A 12,003-nucleotide genomic window follows, 5' to 3' on the forward strand; every position below is an offset into this window, starting at 1 on the left:
TTTAGGTTTTGTGTGCTCTGCATCTCTGTTGAAACTATTCAGCAGTGTCGTGGTAGCTTGAGAGCAGCCCTGGACAATGCTTAAACGAATGAATATGTCTGTGTTCCAAGGAAACTTTATTTACAAAAACGTGTGGCCTGCCCACAGGCCATAATTTGCTGATTAGATTAGAAGGTCAGGCATTAATTGTTCATCTGAATTTTGAAGAAAAAAAATAGGATAAGTGGGACACCTTGCAGTGAGGAGCAATACCAAACTAACGTTACAAGAATAGGTACTTTGATTGAGCAGCTCAGTAGTGTCTCTCAGTGGCCATGGATAGATATGCATGGAAAGAGAACAGCTTACAGCCTTTTAATGAAATTGCCTATGATATCAAAACCCAACAAAAGTAACTGAAAAAAATGAAAGCCACAGACCAGTCTCACTTGTGAATATTAATACCTATATTTTAAGTAAAATGTTAGCAAACAGAGCCCAGCATCATGTTAAAAGAATATTCTATGAAATAGAGTTTATTAAGGGTTCAATGTTTAGTTTAATATTGGGAAATATATTAATGTAATCACTATACTAATTTTTCTCCTTGGAGCTATTTATGCTGACTCCATAGATGCTGAAAGGGCATTTGATAAAATTGAACGTCCATTCTGTTTAAACATTTCTAATTAAATAGGAATATAAAACAAAAATAAAACCTGAACTTTTTGTTCTTTGAAAAGATCTAGTCATCGTTGTCATCATCATCAGCCCATGGTGAGCCTAATTATGAAAAAAAGTGAAAGTGCAAAAATTTATGACATTAAGAAAGCAAGAATGATAAATAAAATTTAACCACAGATAAAGAAGAGAGATAAGTACTTAGTTTAGGAGTTTCAGCAAGTACCTGAGACCCATGCCCTACTTGAATTCAGTGTCCTGAATGTCAGGATGCTGCAGGTCACACATGGAGGCTAGATCTGAGAACACTGCAAGCATCTCTGGAGCCAGTGAAGAGAGACTGCTCAGGAGAGCACCTGGAACAACAGTGACATCATGCAGCTGAAGAAGCAACAGTGACCAAGCCCTTTCCTGGTTTTCTGACTTCCCATTAGCTTACTCTTCTTAGGTGTTATCACAAAGAAGGGGAGGGAAGCCATTTACTGTCTAAGAGTGGACTTCTCATCTATCCTGAAAAGTGAAGGCTCAGGTCAGATTTAATTTTATTTAGAAATAATAAAGTTAGATAATATTTCTTGTACCAAAATATGGTTGAGCACATTTATACCAGCTACACTATGGAGAGCTCTTTCAAATCACTAAGAAAAATACAACAGTAGAGAATTGGGGACAGCAGGAACTGGCTATTTACAAAATAAGAAATAAAAGTGACCATGAATTTCCACTCCCAGTTAGGTATATAGAAAATTGAAAGAGATCGTTACTCTTACCGTAACAACCAAGACAATCTGAATAAGCAACAAAATCATAGTTTAAACCAAACCAACATTAGAGAGCTGAAGATGCAAAGAAAGCTAAAAGAACTAGGTTCCCAAAAAAGTAGAGTCCTTCATAGAATGCTGTTCTTGTTTCTGGTGGAGCAGCAGGAGGAAGAGGAATCTCTCATAGATGGGGATAAGGAGAAATCAGCTGACCTTTTAAAGACCTTTTACTGGCTGTGTGTGGGTGAGTCAGCACTTACCCATCAGCTCTATCCCATAGGTCTTCACAGTGCTTAGAGTAGTACGTCAAAGGCTAGGGGCCAGGCAGGAGAGCAACAACCATCCCCCTTGAGGCATTTGACACTCAGCTATCATCTGGATTGGAGCAGGCGAGTTGAGAGCAACCCTTTGGAGGCACTCCAGGTATTTACAAACTATAAGCAACTGCCTTCTTAAGGCTGGAGCAAGACAGCACGATAGAGAGAGATCTCCCTATGTAGACAGAGCCAAGGGGACTGGAGAGCAAAGAGAACTCCTTAGCAACCCAAAAGCTGGTAGCCAGCTTGTAAAGCAGAGAGAGATTGTCAATGATTCAGGAAGCTGGTGGCTCAGCTGTAAAACACAAAGAGATTTCCAGAATCTTCCTAGTGCTTTAAATAAAGTCTCTACTGAAATCAGACCCCACCCTCAAAATATTTGAATTTAGTGGTGAACAAAATCAAACTACAAATGCAATAAAACCCAGACCCAGATCAACTATAGATCAAATTGACTTAGATCCATATTCTAGTGGCCTGACAAAAGAAAGAGCACACCTTTCTAGATGTAAATATTATGTACTTTATTTTTTTGCTGTTCTTTTATGCAAAATGGCATATAATAAAAAAGTTCATAAGACATGAAGAAGCAAGAAAATTTCATCTATAGTCAAGAAAGTAAATAGTGAAGAGAAGTAGACTCAGATGTTGGGATTAACCAATGGGGAATTTAAAGTAACTAATAAAAATGCTAAAGAATCTGAAAGAAAAGGGGAAAGCATGCATGAAAAGATGAGAAATTTCAGCAGAGACATGAAAACTATAAAAAGAACTAGAAATGAAAAACACTATATCAGAAATGAATAATTCATTAGATTTGTTTAACAGCAGACTAGACACAAATGAAGAACAGTTCAGTTAACTCAAAGATCGGTCAATAGAAAGTTTCTAAACTGAAGGACAAAGAGAAATAGAGCAAGGGGGAGTGGAACAGAGCATCCAGTAGTTCTCAAACAATGCTAAATGATCTAACAGTATAATTGGAGTCCCAGAAGGAAAGTAGAAAATGGAGCAGGAGGCTTGAGTTCATAATGTTCAAGAACTTTCTTAATTGGTGAAATATATCAACCCAGAGATCTAAGAAGCTCAGCAAATCCCAAATTGGATAAAAATTACTATATATATATAAAAATGACCATAAATGTGTGCAGGGATCTCTTGTGAGTCTACAAATGTTCTTAATAAAATTTGAATCCCCAAACCAAAGTAATTAAAATGCAATTCTAGTCATTACTTGTGTCTCTAGAAAATTATTAAAAAGAGAGCCACTCCATACCTATATTACTTCTTAAAATCTACTTTTTATTTTCTCTTCTCTTGCTCAGAAAACAGTATCAGCACTGTCACCTACATCATTACTGAAGATAATTTTAGATATGTGTATATAATATATATTATGTGTAATATACATATATGTATATATGTGTATACCTATTTCATACATCTCTCTCTCACTCTCTAAAATAGCAAAGCCATTAGTGAGAATGTAGTTTACACTAATAATTCCCAGCAGAGGTCCATTGTGCTTTAGGCTTAGGGCCAAAAACAGAATCAATACATGGCTAGCACAGAGCCCATAGGTCTGAGCACTTGTATATCCTCTACTGGAGGAGAAAAATGGAAGAGAGCATAGATCTGGCCAGTTTTAGTGCAGCAAATGGATTGCCTGCTGCAAGCAAGGCACCAGGCTTAACACGTACACAGTGTGAGATGGACAGTGAAGACAACTGTCCAATTTGAGTAGAAATTATCAGCAACTTCAAAATAAGGGCAAAGATATTACTTGAGGGCTATCTTGTCAAGCAACTCATGTTGATGTTTTTTGGTTAACTGATGATGCTTTAAAGAAGAGCCAGTAGCAAAAAGCAATGTGTGATGATTGGGAACAGGAATAAGTTCAGAGAGGAGGCTGAAAATCAGCTGGGATGAGGGAGGGAGGGAGGCTGCACATAGAGGAAAGTCACCTGGGAGTGTGTAGACTTGCTCATACTCCCATGGCCGCTGGGAGGAGAAGCTGAGGGAGGAGAGGGCTCTGGGTCACCCCTGGCCCCACCGGACTTCTAACTAAGGTCAACTAATTTGTCCTTGAACAAACTTTCACTGATTATAACCCTCTTGGCACTAGACGTAGTACCATCCTTGAGGGGCCTCATAACAACTCCCTTTCCAACAAGGGTTGCTAAAGTAAGGCACTTGGGGGCCATTAGTGTCCTCTTTAAGAACAGCTTTATTGAAGTATAATTTATATACCATAAAATTCACTCATTTCAAGTGTACAATTCAGTGATTTTTAGTAAATTTAGAGTTGTGCAACCATCACCACAATTGAATTTTAGAGCATTTTCATCAACCCAAACAGTTCCCTTGTGCTCACTTGCAGTCAATCGCCATTCCTATTCCCAAGCCTCATGCAAACCGTTAATCTACTTTCTGTCTCTATAGATTTGCCTTTTCTGAATATTTCATATGAATGGACCTTACTCCATATAAATGGAGTTTTTTTATATCCGGCTTCTTTTACTTGGCATAATGTTTTTGAGCTTCATCCATGTGGTGGCATGTATCAGTAGTTTGCTACTGCCATTTAAAATGACATATTTAAATCATCTGGTATTTTGAGATCAGATGCAGTTTCATGATTCTGGTTTTCTAAAGTACCTCCTTTATTTGACCAAACACATTATCTTTTTCATTTTCTTCCTAGGATTTGGTGGCTTTTGAACGTCAATGGACTAGCTTCTTTGCTAATTTTGACACAGAAATTCCTTTCCTGCTGGAACTTTCTGAATCTCAGGCGGGTGAGGTATGTATGGGAAGGGTCAAGAGAAAGAAGAAATTGGTTAATTAATTTATTTATTTTTGAATTTTTTTCAGAATATGACGCTACCAATTCTAATTTGTTTTGGTTATCATTTCTTTAACTTTATTGCATGCTGTAAAGAAGTTTTTAACCCCCATGCCAACCTGCCAACCCCCATATAAGAAGTTTTTTTCTTGTATCAGCTTCTCTATAAGAAGGATACTCATTTTTTCGTGTGATGGTGCCTGTCAGCTAGGAATTCTGTTGGGCACTGGTTAGTAAGCTTAGGAATAATTCTCCACATATGAGTAGCACACCTTTGTCAGTTGAACCTCTAGGTAATGACAGGCTTTCTTTCCAGGCAAACAACAGTAGTGAAGTTGTTCAGGCTAAGACCCACTCCATGAGTAAAATGAGGTGTTTAAAGCAGGAACCAAGGCGCAGGACCCTCCCCAAAACTAGTCAACAGGAAGGATCAGAAGAGTGACCTTGAGCCTACCTTGGGCTTGCACTGCCAGTCCTCAGCTCTGTGCTCCACTGTGGCCCAGAACAATCCCTACTTCTGATCTTTGGAACTGGAGTTGATTTCTGTTGTTATGCATTTTATTTTTACATCATGTTATAGTATTGCTATTATTTTTGTTTAAACAACTATCTTTTAAAATTATCTTTTCTTTTTTAAATCTTTAAAATATTTTTAAAGATTTAAATATTTTTGAAAATATTTTTTAAAGTTTTTTTATTCTTTAAAGATTTTTAAAATTTTAAATATTTTTTAAAGATTTAAATAATAAAATAATCTTACGTATTTGCCCATGTATTTACTCTTTCTGATGCTCTTCGTTCTTTGTGTAGCTCCAGATTTCCATTTGGTATGAATTCCTTCTCTTCGAAGGATATCCTTTAACATTTTTTGTGGTATAAATCTTCTGGTGATTAATTCTTCCAGCTTTTGTATGTCTGAAAAAAAAATCTTTATTTCATCTTCTTTTTTTTTTTAAGATTTTATTTTTCCTTTTTCTCCCAAAGTCCCCCAGTACATAGTTGTGTATTTTTTTTTTAGTTGTGGATCCTTCTAGAGTTGTGGCATGTGGAACGCTGCCTCAGCATGGCCTGATGAGTGGTGCCGTGTCCGTGCCCAGGACTTGAACCGGCGAAACCCTGGGCCGCCAAAGCAGAGCGCGTGAACTCAACCACTCGGCCATGGGGCCGGCCCCTCAGCTTCATTTTTGAAAGATATTTTTGCTGTGTATAGAATTCTAGGTTGACAATTTTTTCCTTTCAGTATCTGAAAGATGTGTTCCACTGTCTTGCTCACTTACATTGTTTCTGATGAGAAGTCTTTCATCTTTATTCTTGTTCCTCTGTACATAACTGGTCTTTTTTTCCTCTGGTAGCTTTTAAGATTTTTCTCTTATGTTACCGGTTTTGAGTAATTTGATTATGGGATATCTCACTGTAATTTTCTTCATATTTTCTTGTGCTTGGGTTTTGTTGAGCTTCTTAGATCTGTTGATTTATAGTTTTCATCAAGTTTGGAAAGTTTTTGGCCGTTATTTTTTCAAATTTTTTTTTGTCCTCTTTTCATCCATTTACCTCTGTATTAGGCCACTTGAGGTTGTTCGAGTTCTGACTGATGCCCTTTTCAGTTACTTGGATTTTTTTTCCTTCTCTCATTGCTGGTTCTAAGAGTGAAAGATATTCCAAAAGGTATACTCAGTGGTGTATCTGGCACCCCTTGTTTCTTACTACCCCCTTCTCATTCCCTACTTCTCTCCACCCTTTTTGCACCCACTCCATTACTAGTAGGTAACAAATCTCTTCAGTTTCTGGTTTTATCTTTTCTGTCTGTTTTGCGGATGACCAGATACATGTCTGTTTTCTTGTATCCTCTTCTTTCTTTCATTGAAAGGTAGCACACTATATGCAGTCATTTCCACTTTTCTTTTTTCACTTAGCAATATATCCTGGAACTCTCTCCAGGTCAGTTCATTGAGATCTTCCTCATTCTTTGTTATAGCTCCTAGTACTCCATTGTGTGGATTTATCTTAATTTATTCACCCACTCTCTTATGTGTGCATATTTAGGCTGTTTTCAATATTTTGCCTTGCAAACAGAACCATAGTAAATAACTCTGTGCTTATGTATTTTCATGTTATTGGAGATTGGTATACCTAGTAATGGGATTGCTGGGTCAACAGGTGAGTGCATACGTAGTTGTCTTAGCTATTGCCAGATCTCCCTTCGGAAGGGTTGTACCAATTTGCATTCCCACCAGCAATATATGAGGGTGCCTGTTTCACCACAGCCTCACCAATAGAATGTGTTGTCATGCTTTTTAATTTTTGATAGTCTCATAGATGAGAAATGGTATCTTGTTATTATTTTTATTCCTATTTTTCTGATTGCGGGTAAGCTTAAACATTTTTTCACGTTTGAAGGCCATTTTGGTTTTTTTTCTCATATCTTTTTCCCATTTTAATGTTGGTTCAAAATTACTAACTGAACTATAGAGCATAGGTTTTAGGTCTTTTGTCCCTTAGTTTTTAAGAGTTCTTTATATATTTAGGATAGTTAACTTTTTCTCTGTGGTATATATTCCAAATATTTCTTCCGTATTTATCAGTTGCTTTGTTTATGGTGTTTTTTGCCATGAATATTTTTTTATCTTTCTGTAAATTTGTCAGTATTTTCGTTTATTGTTTCTGGATTTTGAATCATTGTATACGGAAAGTCTTTAATCTAAGGTTAAAGAGGAATTCACCCTTTTGGTACTTGTATGGTTTAATTTTTTACATTTATATCCCTAATTCATTTGGGAGTTTTATGTGTGTATGATGTGAGATATGGATTTAATTTGATCTTTTTTAACCAAATCACTACCCAGTTAGAATCCCAGCTCTGCAGTTCACTAGCTTTGTGATCTGGTGCTCCTCTGTAGAGAGGGAATAAAGAGAGAATGAACTGCTTTGGTTGTTATTAGGATTATTTGAGATAATACATTTAAGTGCCTGTCACAGTTCACATGGTAAAACCTCAGTAAATTTTAGCTATGATTATTTTAATGTATAAAGAGTTTTTACAGATCAATAAGACAAACACCAAAACTCCAATTGATAACACCCAGAGCATGTAAATAAACAGTTAATTATCAAAGGGAAATTGAACATATCTGAAATATTCTACATCATTAAAAATCAAAGGGATGTAAAATAAAACAACAATGAGGTACCATTTTTCATTTATCAACTTGGCAAATATATTTTTATTTTATTTTTATTATTTATTTATTTATTTAAAGATTGGCACCTGAGCTAACATCTGTTGCCAGTCTTTTTTTTTCTTCTTCTCCCCAAAGCCCCACAGCACATAGTTGTACATCCTAGTTGTAGGTCCTTCTGGCCCTGCTGTGTGGGACGCCACCCCACCATGGCCTGATGAGCAGTAGTAAGTCTACACCCAGGATCTGAGCTGATGAAGTCCTGGACTGCTTAAGCGGAGTGCATGAACTTAACCACTCAGCCACGGAGCTGGCCCCATATTTATTTATTGTTGTGAGGAAGATTTGCCCTGAGCTAATATCCATTGCCAAGCCTCCTCTTTTTTTGCTTGAGGAAGATTAGCCCTGAGCTAACATCTGTGCCAGTCTTCCTCTACTTTGTATGTGGGATGCCTCCACAGCGTGGATGATTAATGGAGTAGGTCTGCACCCAGGATTCGAACCCATGACCCCCAGGCCACTGAAGAAAAGTGTACAGAACTTTAACCACCTGGCCATGGGGCTGACCCCTGGCAAATATATTTTTAAATGGACATTTAATGGACATTGTTTATGATGATACCCTGAGCTAGGCACACTCATGTATTGTAAGTAGAAATGTACATTGATAAAACTTTTTTGAAAAGCAATTTGGCAATATAGTTCTGCCTTTTTCCCCTATAATTTCATTTCCAGATCTGCCTTAAGGAAATAATCAGAGCTGCAGATAAAATTTATGAACAGTTGTTCCTTACAGTATTGTTCATGATATAAGAGAGTTAGTAGCAATATAAATTTCCAAGAGTAGACGACTATTTAATGAACTTTGGTACAGTCATATATATTCTATGAATGTATCATAGAAAATAGATTTAAAGAAAATGTACCAGAATGTTAACAGTTCTTAGAGATTGTAGGCAGTTTTTATTGTATTGTAAAATAAGCATATATTACTTATCTAATTGGGGAAAAAACCCAACAGGTGTTATTTATGGGGATTAAAATTACCTTTTGAAATTTGAACCCTTTTGACCCTGTGTATCAATTTTGGTTAGTGTTTAGCCTAGCACTGTGCACACCAGAGTCAGGAAGCACTTCTGTGATTACCTGGGAAGCTTCCATCAGTGTACTTCTGAGTTCCTTCGATTCTTCCTCATTGCTCATTTTAAATTAGTGTGTTAGAATGAATATATATTACTTTATTGGAAATGTAGAAAAAAATTTTTTAAATAGAAGAAAAAATTTCCATATGGTTAGTAACCTGGACCATAGTTGTGTTTGGTCCAGTTTCCTTTCAGTAGTTAAAAACTGTAAAATTTGACAATAATTTCTTTTCTTTCATTTCCTTTTCTTTTTCTTTTGTAGCCTTTTGTCTTTTATTTCTTTGCTATTTTTTTTGTTTGTTTGCTACCTGTCCCCAAAATTCATTTTGCTATCCACCACATTCTTCCACGTTCTTATCTACAAACATACATTTCTCTCTCTCTCACTCTCACACTCTGTCTCTATCACACTCACACACATTATATACATAGATACATATATGAGAGTTTTTGTGATTGTTTTATAAAATTATGATCTTAATACATACAATGTTGACTTCTTTTTTAGCCATTCAGAAGTTACTTCAGTCATGGAATGATCTCCAGCCATATAACTGAAAACAGGTAAGGTTTTTAGAGTAGAAAGATGAATGGTAGTAGAGAAAATGGGGTTGACAAGGAGGATGGATATGGGGGAGCATATAAGTTCAGAAGCTAGAGTCAGGAAAACATGGGTTGACTTTAATCATCACTGGGTAAGAAATCTATACTCTGTAAAATCATCTGTTTCACTGCTTTTGTATTTTTGTACTTTTTTTTTTTTAATTTTATTTTTTTTCCTTTTTCTCCCCAAAGCCCCCCGGTACATAGTTGTATATTCTTCATTGTGGGTCCTTCTAGTTGTAGCATGTGGGACGCTGCCTCAGCATGGCTTGATGAGCAGTGCCATGTCCGCGCCCAGAATTCGAACCAACGAAACACTGGGCCGCCTGCAGCGGAGCGTGCAAACTTAACCACTCGGCCAGGGGGCCAGCCCCTGTATTTTTGTACTTTTTAAATATAGCTTTTTAGTAAACTAGCTTTTAAAACACTGTAGCTTGCTGAAATCTAAAGAAGGGAATTTTTTTATTATTTCCCTAGCCCAGGAAAGCGAGAGGAAGCAGAGTGTCCAAGAGCTGGGCAGGGATCAGTAGTGGCTTGTGGGAAGTAAAAGGGATCTAGTGTAAAGGTCCAGCCAGAGGAAGACCTGGAGCAGTGAGGGTTGCTGTGTTTGTTTTCTTCAAGTGTTGCCTTCAGCACCTCTCGTGTAGAGATCATCAGGAGGGCCCAGCAGGGAAGAGTTCCACTAATGGATAGATGAGAGTAGATCTTTCCTCTCTTTTCTTCCCCAATTCCAATCCAATCTGATAGTGAGACAAACTAATCATCTTTTTCTGCCCAAAGTGTCACTTAGCTTGAATTAAGCTTTAGAAGAAAAATCAGAGTCATGTTTATTTTTAAGAGCCCCTGTTTGCGTGAAGCTTAAGGAAGTATTTTTAAGAGTAATGAAAAGAAATGCAAAGAATTTTCTGCATGACAACTAAGGGCAATTTAAGGAAAAGGTAGAGGATACAGGAAATTGTCTTATTTGTTTTAGCTGCTGTGACAAAAATACCATAAACTGGGTGGCTTATAAACAAAAAAAAATTTATTTCTGAGAGTTCTAGAGGCTGAGAAGTCCAAGATCTTGGCACTGGCAGATTCAATGTCTGGTGAGGGCCCACTTCCCCATAGATAGCTGTGATTTAACTATAACCTCACATGGCAGTAGGGGTGATGAATCTTTCTGGAGCCTCTTTTTTTTTTCTGAAAGATTTCATTTTTCCTTTTGCTCCCCAAAGCCCCCCAGTACATAGCTATGTATAGCTATGTATTCCCAGCTTTGGTCCTTTTAGTTGTGGCATGTGGGACGCTGTCCCAGCATGGCCCAATGAGCGGTACCATGTCTCTGTGCAGGATTCAAACCAGAGAAACCCTGGGCCGCCGAAGCTGGGCGCATGAACTTAACCACTTGGCCACAGAGCCTCTTTAATAATCCCATTCATGAGGGATCCATCCTTAAGACCTAATCACCTCCCAAAGGCCCTACATCCTAAACTTTGGGGGTTAGGATTTTCACATGAATTTTATGGGGACACATTCAGTCCATAGCAGAAACTCTTTTTAAAATTTCCTTAGGGGCTGGCCTGGTGGCGCAGTGGTTAAGTGTACATGTTCCACTTCGGCAGCTTGGGGTTTGTTGGTTCGGATCCTGGGTGCAGTCATGGCACCACTTGGCACACCATGCTGTGGTAGGCGTCCCACATATAAAATAGAGGAAGATGGGCATGGATGTCAGTTCAGGGCCAGTCTTCCTCAGCAAAAAGAGGAGGATTGGCAGCAGATGTTAGCTCAGGGCTGATCTTCCTCAAAAAATTAAAATAAAAAATATCCTTTAGTTGTTGAATATATGTTGAGAACATGTGACATACTAAGCAAGAGATACTTGGTTAAAAAATAAACCAGACATGGTCTTTGCCCTCATGGAGTGTATAGTGCGGTGGGGAAGTAAGACATTAATCAAGCAACCTCACCAAGAATATATAATTACAAACTCTGATTGGTGCCATGAAGGAGCAAAGGACATAGTACTGCAAATATCATAACTGGAGAGCATGACCTCTTCAGGAGGAAAATCTGAATGATGAGTAAAGATAATTTAGAGAAGGGAGAAAAGCAGTGGTCCTGAGATGAGAACATAAGGAACGTAAAAGAAATGTGTGTTAAGGAAGATAAAAGAAGGTGAGTTTGGCTGGAGTATGAGAGTTGAGGGAGAGTGGCCCTACGTGGAGCTAAAAAGTTGGCCAGGCCAGGCCATGCAAATCCTTGCTGGCCATGTGAAAGATTTTGGTCTGTCTCCTGAAAATAACATAAAAGCATTGCATATTTAAATGATCATCCTTCTTGCAATGTGGAGATTAGATTATAGGAGGGCAAGAGTGGAAGCAAGGAAACATTGCACTTCTCCAGGGAAAAAAGAATGGTGGCATGGACTAGGCATGTGACCATGTGGATGGAGGGAACTGGACAAATAGGAGTGAAATTTGGGTAGATTGATTGCATTTAGAGGGTGAGGGAGCAGAA

At 37.7% G+C, this 12,003-nt stretch overlaps 1 protein-coding gene across 2 annotated transcripts in view; it reads left to right on the forward strand.

Moving 5' to 3' along the window:
• Nucleotides 1-12,003, forward strand: part of DNAAF9 (dynein axonemal assembly factor 9) — a 160,488-nt gene that overhangs the window by 44,661 nt on the left and 103,824 nt on the right. For both annotated transcript variants that reach the window (XM_044747890.2, XM_070485649.1), the window contains exons 8-9: nucleotides 4,443-4,541; nucleotides 9,410-9,465. In XM_044747890.2, the coding sequence (XP_044603825.2) occupies nucleotides 4,443-4,541; nucleotides 9,410-9,465 (155 nt within the window). The remainder of the gene's footprint in view (nucleotides 1-4,442; nucleotides 4,542-9,409; nucleotides 9,466-12,003) is intronic.

Source organism: Equus asinus, chromosome 15, assembly GCF_041296235.1.
Source record: "Equus asinus isolate D_3611 breed Donkey chromosome 15, EquAss-T2T_v2, whole genome shotgun sequence".
Classification (NCBI taxonomy): Eukaryota; Metazoa; Chordata; class Mammalia; order Perissodactyla; family Equidae; genus Equus; species Equus asinus.